The 19963-nt window shown below is 44.8% G+C and overlaps 1 protein-coding gene across 4 annotated transcripts in view; it reads right to left on the reverse strand.

Moving 5' to 3' along the window:
- Window positions 1-1413: 1413 nt before the first annotated feature.
- The window catches only part of Alg3 (Alg3, alpha-1,3- mannosyltransferase), a 140719-nt gene continuing 122169 nt past the window's right edge, over window positions 1414-19963 (reverse strand). For 2 of the 4 annotated variants that reach the window (XM_069319149.1, XM_069319147.1), the window contains exons 2-9: window positions 17818-18021; window positions 17482-17592; window positions 16341-16477; window positions 16046-16206; window positions 12149-12269; window positions 4455-4660; window positions 3942-4139; window positions 1414-3199 (exon numbers count right to left, since the gene is read on the reverse strand). In XM_069319149.1, the coding sequence (XP_069175250.1) occupies window positions 3028-3199; window positions 3942-4139; window positions 4455-4660; window positions 12149-12269; window positions 16046-16206; window positions 16341-16477; window positions 17482-17592; window positions 17818-18013 (1302 nt within the window). In that variant the 5' untranslated portion in view covers window positions 18014-18021 and the 3' untranslated portion in view covers window positions 1414-3027. Of the gene's footprint in view, window positions 3200-3941; window positions 4140-4454; window positions 4661-12148; window positions 12270-16045; window positions 16207-16340; window positions 16478-17481; window positions 17593-17817; window positions 18022-19449; window positions 19681-19963 lie in introns of those variants that run through there. The other 2 variants (XM_069319146.1, XM_069319148.1) reach the window with 2 other exon arrangements.

Genomic DNA, 19963 nt, shown 5'->3' on the forward strand with positions numbered 1-19963 from the left:
GGAGAACAGTGGAAGGGCAAAAACAAACTGAATAAAATGACAGAACCCCCCACCAGGCAAAAAACAAAAAGAAAAACAAAACCCCGCAAGAGGACAGCGAACCCCAAGGAACAGAGCCGGCCGCGATGTCGGGAATTACAAGCTGAGCAGCACCCTGCGCCCCTACCAGTGCAAACTGCCTCTTACCTGCCGGTAACAAGGGAGAACAGAACACCCAAGAGCCCAACAGGCGGCCGAAAAACCGAAAGGTAAAACGGACCAGCAGAGGCAGACCCCGAGGAGCCTGTGGAAGGTGGCCCCAAGCCCCAAGGGCAGTACTTACAGGGCACCTAGGGAAGGCAGCCCTAGGCGCATGCAGCCCGAGTACTGAAGATAACTCCTGGCTCTCGCACCCACAAAACTAACACCACACTCAAAGCACAGTGCAGTAGCGACACCGGAGCCAGAGCACACGACCACCGCCAATAGCATCAGCCTCAAGAACCGAGGTGTGGGTAGCCGGCGCGGGGGGTCTGGGGCTCCCCCTTCCCCCTCCCGGGGAGGGGGGAGCTGCGCAGACAGCGGCGCGGCAGTGTGTGACGTCACACTAATTTGCTTGTTTTCGGTTGGGGAGTTCTATCCACTAGTTCGGTATTAGGTAGCAATTTTAACCAGAATAGGGGTTTGTTTTGGGGCGCTTACCTTTCTGGGTGCCTGTTCCGGTCGATGGCAGACATAGAATGCTTCCAACTACACGGGGGCTTCTATAGGCCATTGCTCCCCTTGCCTCTCTGAGGGGGCCCGGTTCTGGCCGTGGTCCCCGGTAGGCCTAAGAACTCCATACACATGACTGATGCCAAAGTCTGACATTAGCATATCAGCCTGGGATAGCTCCGGGGAGCCGACGGGGCTCCCCCCAGAAACAAGGACAATTATGATGTAAGAGTGCTAAGCCAGTATGTTTGTATAGCACAGGAAAGGGATACGAGGACAGATGGTGCTGGGGTAGAAGGCCGGTGTGAAGGACCGTTGCCTTACCACTTGGACTAACTTAAATGGAGAACGCATACTCCATCTACAGCCAGTGTCAAGTTTATTCAGGCCCATTCCACAGCACACATCCCTTTGAAGTGCTACAGTATATATTCTTAATAGCTTAATTACCTTACATTACACATCAGCTCACTTCGGTAACAAACATCAAAATACATTACTGTACATTCCATTACAGTGCCACACCTCCAAGAACTCTCACACTTTATATTGCTTTTACTCATTTTATTCTATAAATCAAATAACAAATACCTGTAAAATTAAACAAATCAAATACAGTATCAATAAATTTAAAAGAAAAAGATCTTATTCCGCAACATTAATGTCAAAACCCAAGTCTGTATATCATTATTATTTAATGGAGACAGAATAAGACAAATATACAGCAACTTCCATTTTAACTCAAAGTGGTTACAGTGTTAATATTCCAAAATGCAGTCGAACTACTTCTCATTCGTGATCAAGACAGGAAAAAGGATTCTCTGTTAAAACCTTACAAGTAAAAAACAAACCAGTACTCTACTGTATCACCAAATAAAGTGAATCATACATATGCAGAACAAATTTGACTATGGGCATGGGGCGGGTGGAGTATCTGAACACTGACTGGTGGAGGCTCCAGTGAGTGGGGGCACTGACGGCTTGGGGCACTAATGGCTGAAGGCACTAATGGCTGGGGGCACAGCCAGCTGCAGGGGGCTGACAGTTTGGGGCATTAATTGCTTTGGGAACTGATGGCTTGGGACACCAATGGCTGGGAGCACTACCAGCTGGGGGCATCAATGCTAGGGGGTACTGCCAGGTGAAGGGGAACTGACAGCTTGTGGCACCAATTGCTTCATGAACTGAAGGCTTGGGGCACCAATGGCTGGGAGAACTAATGGCTTTGGCTACCAAAGGCTTGGGACACCAATGGCTGGGACAACTAATAGCTTTGGCTACCAAAATCTGGGGGAAACCAACAGCTTGGATCACTGACTGCCAATAATTGATAGCTATCAATAGTTGTGGCTTCAATACAGTTGCTAAGGGGGCACCAGCAGCTAGGAATATTGATGGCTAGGGAACAATGAGAGCTCAGTACACCTCTTGAAAGAGTATGCAGTAGTGCCCTTGGTCATACAGGGATCCACAATTATTTTCTGAATATTTATGACAAGTAAATCTAATTTTGACTGCCTATAAGGTAGTTTGTTTCACTGATGTTTGCTTAATTTCTAAGGTCTGATAATTAAAATAAAATTTTGTATTAAAATTCCTACAAAATTATCAGACAAGACCATAATTGTCTGATAAGAGAGTCAAACTCTCATTAACCTTAATCCTAGCCCTAAAATCCATAATTCACCATTAAGAAATCTATAATGGTCACTAAACAATTTGGAAAACAAAGAGCTAGGAGAGGTGTGTGCAGACTTTCTGCCCCTTTACTTCCACCACATTTACAGCTACACAACAATTATCTACAACACACCCTGAATAAAACATACCATCCTTCACTTTTTACCATGATGACTGTTGTAATCTTATAAAATATAAGTTCATCCCTTTTCAGATCTTCAGATGGTCTTGCATGTTCATCCTTTTTTTATATAAGCCATTTACTATGTCTTTTTCCTCTCATTTTCTCATCTTCAGTTATATGTCTCACATTCACTGTTTTCTTTGTCTAACATTGATACTACATAATAAGATTTACTGTGAGCAGCTCTCACGCCGCTGAGATCGCAATGTGCAGGGATGTGTCTTAACTGAGATCCAGGCCTAACACGTTTAGTGATTGTTAAACTGACTTCAAAATATTTTCTTCCTTATACTGTGAAACTTGTTTATTGCAAACAGTTGCAATAAAAAACATATAATGGTATAATTCAACACAAGAGTACCTTGTATTACTGCAATGTAAAAGTTCCACATATTACAGAACTCTACTTATAGGATTAAATAACAAAATTATCTGCAGTATTTTTAACGGGTCTTGTACAAAAAACGTTTCTAATTCGTCTTCTCTAAAGCTCTTTTAATTCTCTCAGTTCGTTTGTCTGTGGGTCGATTGTGGAAGATTCCACCCAGGATAATGAGGTGACAGCAGTGCAGCAGGGCCGAACTCCACCACGTGGACGGGTAGGTGTTCCAACACAGCTCAATAACCCCAAGCACCAAAATTCTGCAACAAAATATAATTAATAATAAGCTTAAAAGCATACATAATCAAAGACTGCAACAGATACTTTAAGTATACACTCACCTGTATTCTGCCACCAACTACATCCCTCTTAATAATAATCAAAGCATTTAAGTTCAGAATATTTTCTTTGTCTTTTGGGGGGACATCCTTTTCTCTCATTTACCTCAATTCTCAAGTTCTTGTCATTTGTTTCTACTTAATACATAGAAGCAGAGCCAAGTTTTTATTTTTAAATACTGAAATTCCTGACTACAAATAGTAAACACTTCATTTATTGACATCATAACTTAACAATCAATTTATTGATAGACTGAAGATGCTCAAGAAAGATATGCTGGCTCTGAGAGCCAGCATATCTCCAGTTATGAATAGAGTATGCAATGAGTACAAAGTGCTGTTAATGAATATAGGAAATATAAAGAGTTCAGTATGTATAATAAGTACAAGTTATTGTACAAGGTACAATAGGTACAAGTTATGAATATTAGGTTTTAAGAAGGCTTTCTGGGTGGTTTTGCAGCTACCCCATAGACTGACCTTTGGTTTTATTGCCGACAGATGACAGCACTCACTAAGTCAACACAGAGATTTAGATATTCAAAGGGCTTGATCAAACATCGTGGTATATGGAACTTTTCCTAAGTACCTTCACACAGATCACAACCAAAAACTGCAATCACTTTTACAGAAGGTTAAACAAGAGAGAACTAATAAAACTCACCTAAACATGATGGTGAAGCGTGTAGACCAGAGCAGATATGGAAGGGAGTGGAAGTACCAGACATAAAACTGGTAGTGAAGAGATCGACTTGCTGCCATCCCTATTAAGTTGCTTACAAACATTGGCAGAATAAAAAGTTGGCATCCCATGTCTGCCTGAATGCCAATACTTTGAATATTAGCATAGCTTGCCAAGTACCTAAAAGATCAATAATACTGAATCACAGAAGGAGATCTTGGTTACCATATGCCACAATACAAAATTATCACCTAACTTCTTTAAACTACAGTTGTAATATAAATTTACAAATTTCCATCAATGAGAGATACCTCTTTACTTTAAATTTATTTAGTCAGATGCATAAAGAGAATTATAAATTCTCACAAAAGGTGATGAAGCAGTACAGTTCTCTCACTCTTCTAGTGCCCCTATAACTAGAGGCTTGGAATGTAACCAACTGAGGTTATACTAATTTTACAGACATTTTATTTAGTGTTGACAAATTTCTCCAACCTGTTCCAGTGAGTGATGGCAAAGATGATGAGCAGGGCCACATGTATCACTAAGAGGAGTGCATGGAACCAAGGATTTACAAATGTTTCCTCAGGTAAGAACCTCCAATTGACAGTCCATTCATAGAGAAACACACGTCCAATGTCAAAAGACATTTTAATGTAACCAATTGGGTTTTCAAGAAGGAACGGTGCACCCAATACCAGCTGCGGAGGAAAATTGGTAGATATGAATACAAATAAATAAATATTGTAACAACATTACATTATAACCAATCAATGTTTTATTTTAATATGGCTAACAGATTGAATTACAAGTTATAGTAATATAATATTTATTTAGTAATGGCAATATCTTCTCACAGACATAATAACATAGGATAAAAACTCACACTTGTGTATTTGTGAAATTTATGTAAGGAATTTACCCAAAGTCTTTCACACTCTCCTGAATGCTTTGTCAAGGTCTGAGTGTATGATTAGGACGAGACATATATCTCAATGTCTCATCAAGTAAGTAAGTAAGTAATTATCAAAAGAAGGCACCAAACCGGGAAGGCTATGTAGCACCATCAAATACGCAAAATAATCAGAGGGCGCTAAATATCACCAAGGATGCCAATACGAGAACAAAAACGCATAAGGCGAACGATATCAAAAGTATCCGAGTCACCAAGAATTCTATCGAGGGACAGGTGACCGCGAGGGGCGGTCGGAAAGCAAGACACACGCTCGTCCTGGAAGTCAGGACATTCAAGAAGGACATGCACGACCGTAAGAGGGACAATGCAACTAGGACAATAAGGAGCAGGGCGGCGCTCCATCAAGTGACCATGGGTTAAGCGAGTATGGCCAATACGCAACCTCGCTAGAGCTGTTTCCCACCGCCGGTTACGGTGGAAGGAGGACGGCCACGAGGAAACACAACATTTAAGAGTACGTAGCTTGTTACCAGTAACAGACAACCAAGAAGCCTGCCAACGGGTAAGGACTGAGGAATGGATAACCGGGTAAAAGTCGGAATACGGAATGCCTTTACGAGAGATGGGACAAGAGCGGACAGCTTCCTTAGCGGCAGCATCCGCACGCTCATTTAAAGACACGCCAATATGGCTGGGAACCCAACAAAACTCAACCGACTTAAATTTACTGTGAACGAGAAACAGCCAATGCTGGATCTCGACAACTACCGGATGAACTGGATTAAAGCACCCGAGAGCCATGAGGGCACTACGAGAGTCAACAACAACCACAAAGGAAGACTGACAACGAGAAAGCAGGAGACGAAGAGCATAGAGAATAGCATAAAGTTCCGCTGTAAAGATGCTAGTCTCCGGAGGCAAGCGACACATATAAGTGCGATCAGGAAAAACAACAGAGTAGCCAACACCGTCCGCTGACTTAGACCCATCGGTGAAGACAGAAACGGAGCGGGAGTGAGAAGAAAAGTGCTCGAGGAAAAGGCGTTTTAGAACTGTAGGAGGGGTAAAAGCTTTAGTGATACGAGTCAAGGATGTACAAAACCGCGGAAGAGGGACCCTCCACGGGGGCAAAGAAGGAACAACACGAGGAGAAACATCAGAAATACGAACGGAAAGAGAATCCTGCAGGCGAGATAACCGGACAGAAAGAGGGAGGTGGTGAAGAGGAACAGGAACCGCAGGAGGGGTAAAAGTTAAAGCACGACAGAGACGAGAGGAAGGATGTTGCAAGGACCGCGCAAGATAGCGAAGACAGTAGCGATCACGGCGGTCCTGGAGAGACAGGAAGCCAGTGTCAACATACAAGCTAAGGACGGGAGTCGAACGAAAGGCACCAGAACTGAGGCGCAACCCAGTATGGTGCAAAGCATCAAGACGGCGAAGAGTAGAAGGAGAAGCAGACGAGTAAGCAGGGCAACCATAATCGAGCTTAGACAGGACGAGAGAGGAATGTAAAGCAAGGAGAGTGCGCCTATCTGCCCCCCAAGAAGTATGGGACAAGACCCGAAGGAGGGTAAGGGACTTAGAGCACTCAACACGGAGGTAAGAGATATGGGGAGACCAAGACAAACGAGTGTCAAGGAATAACCCCAAAAGCTTCGCGGAATCTTTGTATTCAAGGGGATGACCATAAAGTGACAAAGAGGGACGAAGAACAACCCGTTTCCGCGTAAAAGTCATGGCACAAGTCTTAGAAGTAGAGAACTTGAAGCCATGACCTGTGGCCCAAGACGACACGGCATCAATCACAAGTTGAAGCCGGCGTTGAAGGAGAGGCGAATCATCACCCTGACAACAAAGGGTAAGATCATCGACATAGAGAGCGGAGAAGACACCAGAAGGAAGAGAGGAAAGAAGACCATTGAGGGCAACCAGAAAAAGAGTAGTGCTCAGAACACTACCCTGGGGCACACCTTCGTATTGCTGAAAAGGGGGAGAGAGAGCGGTACCAAGGCGCACCCGAAAGGAACGACGAGAGAGGAAGCTGCGGAGAAAGAGAGGGAGATGACCACGAAGGCCAAAAGAATGAAGTTGAAATAGGATATGATAACGCCAAGTGGTGTCGTAAGCCTTTTCTAGGTCAAAAAGGACGGCAACAACGGAGGTCTTCGCAGCAAAAGCAGTACGTATATAGACCTCCAAGTTCACCAGGACATCTGTCGTGCTGCGGCACTTGCGGAAACCAAATTGAGAAGGGGAGAGGAGGTGATGGTGTTCCAGGAACCACATCAGACGAACGTTAACCATACGTTCAAAGAGTTTGCAGACACAACTTGTGAGAGCAATAGGGCGAAAGTCCTTAGGGGAAGTACCCAGAGACCCTGGTTTGCGAACAGGGAGGACAACGGCATCGAGCCAGTCCTCAGGGACTGACGACGACTCCCAGATCCGATTATACAGACTCAGTAAATACTGAGACGTGCTCGGAGGGAGATGGCGAAGCATCTCATAATGAATACCATCGGAGCCCGCCGCCGTAGAACCGCAGAGGGCCAGGGCAGAACGAAGTTCAGAGAGAGAGAAGGGATCATTATAGGGAAGCTGAAGATGAGTGCAGAAATCTAAAGGACGAGACTCAAGGACAGGTTTACGAAGAAGGAAAGATTGGGGAAGATGAAGACCAGAGCTAACAGAAGAAAAGTGGGAACCCAGTTCGGAAGCGACCTGCAACGGGTCCGCCACAAGAGTATCATGGAGGTGAAGGACCGGTGAAACATCGGGAACGAACTTGCCCGCTATCTTGCGGATACGCTTCCAGATCTGGGCCAGAGGGGTTTCGGACGTAATTGTCGAGACATAAGATGCCCAACATTCACGTTTAGCCGTACGGATGGCCCTACGGGCCACCGCACTCGCTTTCCGAAAGAAAAGAAAAGAATCGGTCGTCTGCCTACGGCGGTGCTTCTTCCAGGCTGCACGCTTACAGCGGACAGCCCGAGCACAGTCCGCATTCCACCAGGGAACGCACTTCCGTGGACCCCGAGAGGAAGAGCGAGGAATAGAGCGGAGGGCAGCGTCGAAGACAGTGTCATGAAAAAGGAGGAGAGCGCGAGAGAGGGGCAGAAGGGAGAGGTCAGAGAGAGTAGCACTGAGGGAAAACAGGGTCCAGTCCGCCTTAGCAAACTGCCACCTAGGGAAAGAGAGGGAAGGGCGAAAAGAGAAAAAGGAAACAAGGATGGGGAAATGATCACTTCCATGGAGGTCATCAAGAACCTGCCATGTGAAATCTAAGTAAAGAGAAGAAGAGCAGAGAGAAAGATCAAGACAAGAAAGGGTGCGAGTTCGAGAGTCCAAATGAGTGGGCTCACCAGAATTCAGAAGAGACAGGGAAGAAGAGAGGAGAAACGGCTCAAGGAGGCGACCCCGGGTATTCGTCAGAACGTCACCCCAAAGAGAATGACGACAATTGAAGTCACCCAGCAGGAGCACAGGCTCCGGCAAGGAGTCTAGGAGGTGTTTCAAATCAGGAAGAGAGAGCGGGACACTCGGGGGGAGATAAATGGAACAAACTGTGTACCATTTCCCCACAAAGATACGAGCAGCAGAACAATGGAGAGGCGAAGGAAAAAGTAAAGGAACAAAGGGAACATCAGCCCGAATCAAGAGAGCAGAAGAATTAGAAGCCCCAGCAATGGCTGGGGGGGGGGGAGAGAAAGGAATAGCCACGAAAACGACCAGGACGAGCACCAAGCATCGGCTCCTGGAGACAGACACAAAGGGGCGAAAACCGCGAAACCAGAAGTTGGAGTTCGAGGAAATTGGCGTAATAACCTCGAACGTTCCATTGAAGAATGGACAACGACGAGAAGAGAAAGGACAAAAACAGAGAACAAGGAAGAAACAAAGGCGAAAGACCAACAGAGCACGTTAAAGAATATCAGGGTCGGGATCAGGGTCAGCAAAGTCAGGGTTAGGGGGCATGGGTAAACTGAGCAAAGACGGAGGGAAGGAAACGGGAGAACAGATCAGAGGTGGGCGGGCAGGGTCCGGAGGAGGAGGAGGAGGAGGAGGAGGAGGAGGAGGAGACAACGGAGAGGAGCAGTCAAGGACAGCAGCAGGAAGAGGGGGAGTAGAAAGAGAGGAGCGCACCCCAGCAAGAGCAGCAACCGAAAGGGAAGCAGGGGCCAAAGAAACCTCCATAGCAGGAACAGGGGGCGCAAGCACTGAAACGGGAGTGGAAGGAGCAACAGAGCCAGAAGGAGGAGCTGAGGAAGAAAGCGAAGCCTTCTTACCCGCCGGGGAAGAGGAAGGAGAGGAGCCAGGCTTACGCTTCTGACTTAAAGAGACCGGTGTCCCAGCAACTACGTACCGGGCAACGGACTCCAGTGTCTCAACAGGAGAAGCCGAACGAGAGCACACACGACGGCCGTTAGGAGAGCGATGGACATCCGCCCGCACCGACAGGCGGCGGGGAGAGCCGATAGATGGAGGAAGAGGATGGGAAGGAGGATCGGAGGGGGACGAGGAAGGAGACACAGAAGACACGACAGACCGGGTAGTAGGAAGGGGAACCCCAGACAGAGGACCAGGAGGAGGATCCTTCGGGAGAGAACCCAAAGGGACAGAGGAGGGGGCAGTGGGCGCATCAGGGTCCAAGGCCTGGAAACGGTTGTGAGTCTGAGGAAGGCGGGAAGGACGAGGAGAGGAAGAGCGCAACACACGAGCATAAGAGATATTAGCATAAGGCGGGAGCCGGCGAACCTGGCGCCTCGCCTCAGGAAAAGATAAACGCTCCCGGTGCTTCAAGTTGAGGACGGCTGCCTCAAGCTTGTAATGGACACACGCACGGGAGAAGGTAGGATGGGCCTCACCGCAGTTGAGGCAACGAGCCTGGGGAGAAGCGCACTCCGACTTAGAGTGACCTTCGCCACCACACAAAGGACAGAGAGAGACAGTCCCGGAGCAGCGGAGGGCACCATGCCCAAACCTCCAGCACTTGTTGCAGAGCCGAGGAGAAGGAATGTACTCCTGGACAGAGCACCTGGCACCAGCAAGAATGACAGAGGGTGGAAGGGTCCTACCATCAAAGGTAATCTTCACAACCCGGAGGGGTTGACGGCGACTACCACGAGGGGGACGAGTAAACGTGTCCACCTGGAGAATAGAATGGCCCTGGGCAGCGAGGATATGTCGAATATCGTCGTGGCAGTCGCGTAGGTCCCGAACACCGGTCGCAACATGGGGCGGGAGCAAAATAGTGCCAACACTGGCATTCAACTGGACGTTCTTCGAGACCCGAACGGGGGTCTCGCCAAGGCAGGATAAGGCAGCCAAGCGGGAAGCAGCATCCTGAGAAGGAGCAGCAACGACACGCGTACCGAGACGAGTGGGGTTAAAAGTAATGGAGGCATCCACGGAATCAATGAGATGTCGATGAAGGGAGAAATCGTCAGGAGGCGCAGAATCAAGAGGGAGGAGATCAAAATATTTGGCCCACGAAGCGGGACCAAACAAGGCTTGATAGGTAGCAGAACTGGAAGGAATCGAGCGAGGGCGGCCGTGACGAGAACGGCGGTGAGAACCCCCAGAGAGAGAGGGGTTAAAAGGCGCAGTAGTAACAACTAGAGAAGGAGCCGCGCCAGGGGACGAGGTAGTCACCACTGGGGGCTTGGGGCTCGACCCAACCACAGAGGAGGGAGGGGAGCCAGGGGAAGGAGTCAGAGAGGCCAAAGGAGGAGCAAGGTCGGGGCCCAATGCAGCGGAGGCTACAGAGCCCGGTCTTCCAATACGGACCGACTCGGGGGCTTGGTCGCCCACCCCACGAGCCTGAAAAGGTAAGCCAGAAGCAGCCGAAACAGGGGTTATCATCTTGACGAAATTACGAATTCACTCACGAATGTGCCCCCACACCCACCATGGAGCCACAATTAGAGGCAGGACACCCAACAAGAAGCTATCGCCGATCTTGTCGGGGCCTCCTAGGGGTGCGTCGTGAGTATACGCCCCACAAACGCCACCTTAAGAAACCGACAGTCCGTCGAGATCGGGTTCAGTGACGAAGTGGGGATTGACAATAAAAGGTTCCCCTCGCTCTCGACGTCGGGTACTGCAGTTCTACGGGTGCAAGAGTATGCCTCCTCAAGCACCCGGGCGTCAAAGTAGAAGAAGTCCAAGGGAAGAACCAGAACGAGCAAAAGGTCGGCAGGAAACGGCAAGCAGATAGGAGAAGAGGGGGGAGAAAAACGAAACAGAAGGAAAAGGAAAAGATGCCCAGCAGAATTGGAGAGGACGGCAGCAGGAGCACAAGGCTAGAAAAGGACAGAGGACTGTCCCAAGGAGCATCACACTCCGGCAGCCGCCCACTAAGCCCCCAGACGGCGACAACGAGCTGAGCGGGGAGGGGGTGTCTCATCAAAGATTAGATTAGACATCGAGATGTAAGTCTCATCCTAATCACACACTCAGACCTTGATAAAACACTCAGGAGAATGTGAAAGACTTGGGGTAAATTCCTTACATAAATTTCACAAACACACAAGTTTGAGTTTTTTTTTTTTTTTTTTTTTTTTTTTTTTTTAAGATATATACAAGAGTTGTTACATTCTTGTACAGCCACTAGTACGCGTAGCGTTTCGGGCAGGTCCCTGGAATACAACCCCCGCCACAAAGAATCGTTATTACAACCAAGTACACATTTTACTGTTGAGTTAAACAGAGGCTACAGTTAAGGATTTGAGCCCAGTAAATCCTCCCCGGCCAGGATACGAACCCATGACAAAGCGCTCGCGGAATGCCAGGCAAGTGTCTTACAACTACACCACGGAGACTGGTACATTTTTATCCTATAATGTTTATTTAAATTTAATAATAAATACTACTGCTTGAAGGCTGCAGAAAGCAACAACAACCTGGTTCACGATAGTTGCTTGGGAACCCGCCAGAAGCCGAGTTGCATATATTTAGGAGATGAGATAATTTACATTATCAGTTATTCTATACCATGTAAATAGAAAACTGTACATACACTCTACTACACATTTTCTGTTATCTTGAATGTCCAGATATTAAACATTATAGTAGTGTACCGTAACCAGGGCAACCAGTAGGCCTGGTCGACGACCGGGCCGCGGGGACGCTAAGCCCCGGAAGCACCTCAAGGTAACCGTGAACAATGAGGTAACATAACTTATATAATTTAACTTTTAAATTGAGTGCTGAATTTTGTACCACCTCAAAGTTCGACCAAAAGTTTACATTTTCCATCAGAGCTTACTTGAGTTACAGCACATAGAGAGAGCTGCTTGATTGTTCCCATCAAGCCAAGACAGTGAAGGTAAGCCATCAGCAAAGCTGGAGCAAATAGTAAGATGTTCATCTTGATAGATACGGCCAAACTGAAAAGGAAATTAAACTTTTCATGTATTCGTTAATCGAACCTTTCATGCAAATTGATCCTTTAATATAAATTTAACCTTTTATGCAAGCAAAATAATTTAAAAGAGAATATTAGTAAGAATAAAATAAAATATAGGTGAAGGCAGACTGGACATGGATATATAGTATAGTGAAGGCACATACATCAACTGATCCAGCTCGTGCACACTGAATTTTATAATACTGTAATAATAATGTTTATTTAGGGAAAATACATACAAAATGAGATACAAGTAGAATGTTGGATATTTAGATAAAGCAAGTATATACTATGCCTAAAGCCACTAATACGCACAGCGTTTTGGGCATGCAGTGTTTTCTATTCTAAACCTGTGCAGATACTTCTCTCTATAATCTGAGCTTTCTATACATACATACATATTTTTGCATCCCATCCTCTAATTTGTATATAGTATACATGTACAGCATGTAATACATATGTATGACAGGTAATGACCTTTCCAAACAATAAACAAAAACAAAACACACTTGTGCAGGCTTGATATTCAAAGCACTCAGTTTAGAGGCTGGGTTAATTAAGGTATTTTTACAGTAAAGCTTGGAAGCGAATGAAGCTTATTTCACGTCATTTAATTCAAATGCAATTAGGCTGAAAAAGTACAAAATACAGTACAGTATAACTCTTCTTTAGCTAAGGCTTAACAGATATTTGTGTAAACACATGGTAAACCAGACTAAGAGAATGGGTTAAAGTTTGAGCATTAAAGATAAAAACCTACAAATACTGGTAAGTAACATTTGCTTTCAGGCATAAAAGCTAAAGGTGTTAAAAGGGGCCATAAGTATTTCAAGAGCAGGTGCAGTGAAAGATGAAATCTAAAAGCCTATATGGAACAAATATATTATACAGGTATATATATATATATTTTTTATTTTTTATTTATATATACAAGAGTTCTTACATTCTTGTAAAGCCTCTAGCACATATAACATTTCGGGTAGGTCCTTAATCTTAATTTTACCCGGAATACAACCCGCCAAATCATTTAACAACCATGTACCTATTCACTGCTGGGTGAACAGGGGCTACAGTTAAGGATTGGCACCCAGTCAATCCTCCCCAGCCAGGCTATCAACCCAGGACAAATTGCTTGTGAAGCGCGGGGCGCGTATTTTACCACTGCGCCACAGAGACTGGATGCTTCTCTTTATAATCTGAGCCACAGGGACGTTCTCACTCACATTATGACATTCTGTTTTCTGTGATTATAACTATGCTATAGGATACAGGGAGCAAAGAAACAGGTGAACATTAAAAGTCCAAAAGAATTAAAGTAAAAATAAGAATAATCACATGGGCAACATACGAGTAGCAAGAAAACACAGCGGTATTAAATAGGCTAAATATGTAAAATGAACATTTGATGAAAGTAATACAGTAAGTGACATTTTGTGATACAGTATAACAATGACAAGAACATCTATGCTCCAAGGAGGCATACACACACACACACAACATTCCACACGGACCGGTTAGTGCCTGAGATTATCAGGTCATGTTTATCAATTAGTTTAATTTCAACATAATAAAGCAACAATTGACACATAACTCATGCTATGCAAAACAAATGCTCTTTTCTTTCAGCAAATGTTATTACTAATCAATCAATCACGTTAAAAAGCCAGAGTTGAATGTAATGAAACGGCATTTTCTGGGCGAGCCCCGGAGGCTCCCTGGAGCTAACGGACTGATATAGGCTATATTAGTCTGGGGCATCAGTCAACTGGAGTTCAGCCTACTGGGGACCACGAACCAGAACCTGGCTCCCTCAGAAAGGCACAGGGAGCAATGGCCTATAGAAACCCCCATGTGTTTGGGAGCATTCCATGTCTGCCATCAACCGGGGTTAGGCAACCACAAATGTAGGCATAACAAAACAGACCCCACTTGGTAAAAAAATTGCAACTGAAGACTGAACAGAAAGGCAGATTTCCCCAACCCAATGAAACAAGCAAATGTCATACATCGCCATTGCGCCGCTTGTCCATGCAGTCCTCCCCTTCCCGGGAGGAGGAGAGGGGAGCCCCGGACCCCCATGTGCTGGCTACTCACACCTCCAGTTCTGAGGCCGAGCATCAAAAAACGGAAACCGCCGACCGGAGGGAGGGAGGGTGCCAGGGAGCCTCTGGGGCTCACATAGAAAATGGCTTTTCTGGTTTTCTGTGGGAAGCTCCTTTGGCTCCCTGGAGCTACCTAACCAAAGACTTATGAAGAAAAAAAGCGACTTACCCGGAAGGCGGCCACAATGCGCTCATCAACTTGAAATTGAGACAACTGGCTGCAACCTGCGACCCAAAGCCACACACGAACGACCGGGACCAGGAATATTAACCCGATAACGGGCGGCCACGACCCTGTTTGACCTCCAAAACCCCCATTCCTGAATGTTAACCCAAGACATGTTGCCGAACACGGCAGCCAAAGCAGCAAACTTACGAACACCATGGGTACGAGGATAGACTGCAGGCTGGCTAGACTGAATAACCCTGTGTAAATTGTCACCCCTGAGACAAGGGCACAGGGCAATCTTCAAACTTGCACAAGGTGAGGTGGAACTGAGAAGACACATCCATCGGTCAACCGAGCCCCGATGGGGTTTTCCAGGGGCCCATAGGTTGTCTGCTAAGGGAAGCCCAGGCAAGGTACTGCTAAGCCAGTTAACCCAAAAGCAACAAAGGGGATGAGTTAAAAATGAGCCCCTGTGACATGTACAAGCACAGAAGACTAGAGGAGGACCACCAATATACCCTAAGTGGACTAATAGCTAAACAAGGCAGACCCCCTCCTGGCAAGAAAAACAAACATAAAAGAAAACCCCCGCAATAGTGCAACATCATCAGAAGGAACAGGAACACGGCCATTGCGTAATTAGGCGAATAGTGCAGCACCTTGCGCTCCAACCAGCAACAATACCACTTCCTACCCAAGGCCAGACAAAGGCCAGCCCCAGCTAGCCCAACCCCCAACAAACAAAGGAAAACCCCAGCTAGCCCCAAGGGCAGGGTAAATGCCAAGCAGCAAGAACCCCTACGGAAGTGGAGTCCCAGAAGCCCTATAGAAGGTAACCCTAAAACCCAAGGGTAGTACTTACAGGGCACTTAGGGAAGGCAGCCCTAAGCACATGCAGCCCTAGTACACTTAATTTTACCTGGCCACCACACCACAAACAGCAGGAAACATCACCAAGGCCCAAATACTGCCAAGAAATTGAGGCCAAATTCGACTACCGCCCCAGAGCGCAACAGCCTACGAACTGGAGGTGTGAGTTGCCAGTGTGGGGAGGGCTGTGAGGAGGGTCCGGGGGAAAGGAGGGCTGTGCAGACAAGCAATGTGGTGGCAGTGTATGATGTTTGCTTGTTTCATTGGGTTGGGGGGAGTTCTGCCTCTTTGTTCGGTCTTCGGTTGCAATTTTCTTACCATCTGAGGTCTGTTTTGTAATGCCTACCTTTCTGGGTGCTTAACCTCGGTCAATGGCAGACATGGAATGCTCCCAAACACATGGGGGTTTCCATAGGTCATTGCTCCCAGTGCCTCTCTGAGGGGGGGGGGGCAGGTTCTGGCTTGTGGTCCCCAATAGGCTGAACTCCAATTGACTGATGTCCCAGAATAATATTGCATATATCAGTCCGATAGCTCCAGGGAGCCGAAGGGGCTCCCCAAAGAAAATAAATGAAATAAGGCATCCCAACAAATTCCTATTACAATTTGACTTACCTGTAAATGAAGCTTCCCAGAGTCCAATAGCCATCTATAAAGAGATTCATGGCACCATAGAGCAACATTATAGCCACGGGGTCGTTAAACAAGCGCAGCACAAAGATGGAGTGGACTCGATACGAGGTGCAGCACACAAAAACCAGCATGTATGGTGGCAGCTGCCAAGGAAAACATTAATAAAGGACATTTGTAATAAATATACATACTGTATCAGAGATGCAATATAACAAATCTAAGACTAAACTCTTCCACTGTATTAATTACAAAATAAGGAGTACAGAACTGCACGTACCTTTCTGCTTCTGTGAAAGATCCTGAAAACTAGCATCAACGTAATGATATAAAACACAGTAAAGATATACTGTGCCAGACGAATGTTGGTTCCCTTGTTTGTGAGATGATACAGTCCAGTAAACAAGTAGACAAAACCTGTAAAACAGGTGGTAGTTAGTTACCATCAAAATGATCTCTCATATGCTGTATCTATCTCCTGATTAATGTCAAGATGAATATGTAACACTTCACACATTCCATTTAATCACTTACACAACATAAAGAGAACATGTTCCACAAAACATGTTCCATCATTGCCTCTCCAATCTCTATCAGGTTTCATTTCCATCAAACTCAATGTTTTCATTAGACTGCCAAATCTTAATTCCTCTCATAAAACCTTTTCTCCAAATAACTAATCAATATCATTTGTGGGGATATGGGTCTTGGTATTCAGTTGGATTTATTCTTACTCAGAATAGGAAATCCTGGGTTCGAATCCCAGGCGGGACAGAAATGATTGGCACGTTTCCTATTACCTAATATCTCTGTTCACCTAGCACTAAATAGGTACCCCAGGAGTTAGTCAACTGTTGTGGGGTTACATCCTGGGGAGGGTAAGTAGTTTGACCTTGGGGAACCCTGATATAAGCCTATATATACACACAGGCTGCCTGTCACCAACAAAATGAGTTATAATTATTATTATTATTATTAATTATTACTACTATTATTTTGGTGCGAACTATATCCCAATAAATAAAACAGGACAAAGGAAAAAATATTTTATACAAATACAGTAAACGTCAATATTATGAAAGTAGTAGTACAGTATTGTAATACCAATAACTTCTTTAAGAATAATCAGTCATATCCAGCTTATTCTAACACATAATCAATAATGATTGACTCATATGAGATACCTTTGAGCAAGGTGAGTGTTGCTCAAGTTGTCACTTATATACTCTTGACAAAACATAGCTGTCTAACCATTATAACAAAAACAGTTAAAAGAACAAACCAATTGGGTTATAATAGAATAAGAAATAGTAAATAAGCTAATAATCAAATACTGTACACACTGTATACAGGTACATGGGAAAAGCACCTGCACCAAATATAAAGCTATACATCTAAGACCAATGAGAGGTTCACATTACCAGCTGGGTAAACAAGAGGTCCAGTGTCTCCACGTAGCTTAGTGTAGTCCCACGTACCATTCACCACTCCCTCTACCTCCTGCATATATGCAATCCAGTCTATTTCTGTGTCTGTAACAAATAACATGAATTAAAGTTTTCAAATTTTTCAATTTGTTTAACAGGTGAACAATGTTGAATAACGAAAGATTTCCACATGACATTTTAAGACGTCACAAAAATATTTGTTCCCTTTAAGCAGAATTATCTTATCAATTTTGAAGTCATGAGAATGAATTCGAGACATACAGTAAGCATATGGTGCAACACAACCATACTCATCCTCACTATACTTACATTTAACTTTCTGGATAATCATCATGTTAAGAACAATCTCTGCCAACAAAAACACAACTGCTGATAACCAAAAATATTTAGGATCAACAATGAGACGAAGAATGAAGTCCTTCCTCATGTATTCCTGCCGAAGGCGATTCATTTTTTCGAAGAATGAAGAACGTTTCTTTTTCTGCTTCTTCTCTAATGGAGGCATATTGCAATCTGAAAAGTTAAATGTTTAATATGATTTGCAATACTGTACCAGTAGTGCAGAGAGGAATGAGATTTAAACTCAAATGAGAAATTACTGGAAACCTAAACCGATTAAAATATAAACCCTTTGGGGTTGCCAGAAACACCGTGCGTTTTATTGGCTTTAGGCATTGTATGTACTAGCTCTATCTAGAAATCCAACATCATGTTTGTAACTCATCTTGTATGTATGTACTTTTACCTGAATAAACATTTAATTGATTTGATTTGATTTTGATAAACTATGCTTGAATGCATAATTTTTACAATACTGTACATATGTACATGCATATTTCATCCACCTGGACCCATGGAGAGTAAAACCATAATTTCTAAAAGGTGGCAGGCTAAGGTTTTACCACTGGATCATAGTAACCAAACAGGAAGGTGCACATGGCTCCAACTCTGTAACCCAATTGGTCTTTTAACCTTCCCAGGGGCCAATGTAAGGTAGTCAATAACACTGGTATTCCATCCTCACATCTAATTAATATCAGTTATAAACCACCCTAATGTGTGAATACAAAATTTATCATCCTGTACCCTTGAGAAATTTATCTCACCAATCACTGTACAGTGTACTATAAGAGTGTAATTACAGTACAACAATATTATTAATTCAACAGTAACTACTGAACACCATAGATTAAGATAAAATTTGCAATTTGCATCAACCAAGAAACTGAGACCAATGCCTTACCTACCTTGAGGTTACCTTGAGGTGCTTCCAGGGCTTAGCGTCCCCGCGGCCCCGGTCGGCCCGGCCCTAGTAGACTAAAATCTACTATGGGTGGAACAAAGGTGAAAAGAAGCAACATACAGGTCATACCTCTCAGGAGGGAAGTGGATGAAAGGAGAACAAGCCCATGGTTTAACAGTGCAAAGTCATCAGTAAGGTAATTATCAGGCGAAAGCACCAAGCCATTATAAGAACATAAGAATAAAGGTAACTGCAGAAGACCTATTGGCCCATACGAGGCAGCTCCTATTTATAACCACCCAATCCCACTCATATACATGTCCAACCCATGCTTGAAACAATAGAGGGACCCCACCACCACCACGTTACGCGGTAATTGGTTCCACAAAAACCAATATGATGGCATAACTTACTTTCTGTACATCTATCTTAGTAATAGTATTAAATTCATGCAACACATGAATATTGTGAGTCATTTTTACCACCCATAAGGTTATAAACTCGTGTACCTGCCTACCTGAGAGTACGGCAACTGCTGTGGGGTCGCCTCCTGAGGAAGGCAGTAGTTGGCCCTCAGGGCTGACCTCAAGACCAGCCTAACGTATATACATACACATGCTGCCTGTCTCCCGACAAAAACGAATTATTATTGCCTTAATTTTATCCCTACACCAACTTTCCAGGTGACCAATACTCACCACCTTACTGTACGCCGGGTCTATAATACATAAACACGCGCACGACACAAGAACCTCCTCAGGGAGACACTCACCGGCTCCAAGACGCCCTACAGCCTCAGTTATAAACAATCAAGACCCAACAGCTTGTTCATTAGTGTTATAATACTGAGCCCGGCCGTGTTGATAGCCGCAGGTCACTTCGTACACACGACGCCTCGTATACAAACTTTCCTCACTCCTCGTACCCACAAGCTGGTACGTTCGTACACAGACCTTGTTGATGAGATTGGGATAGAGGCAGCTACAGCACCGGCCCGTATAATTTATTTTAATTGTGGGATGGGGGGGGGGGGGGGGTAAAAATAGCCTAAGCTACTCTATCCCTTTGAGATGTATTTCTTGCTTATCTCAAAAAACATACTTGAAATGTCGGGAACTTGTTACATTTACGCAACTCCCTCCCCCGATTTAAATCTCTTCGTTTTCTTTTAAGACACTATTTTTTTTTTTTTTTTTTTTTTTTTTTTGAGAT

The sequence above is a fragment of the Procambarus clarkii genome, chromosome 92, assembly GCF_040958095.1.
Source record: "Procambarus clarkii isolate CNS0578487 chromosome 92, FALCON_Pclarkii_2.0, whole genome shotgun sequence".
Taxonomy (NCBI): Eukaryota; Metazoa; Arthropoda; class Malacostraca; order Decapoda; family Cambaridae; genus Procambarus; species Procambarus clarkii.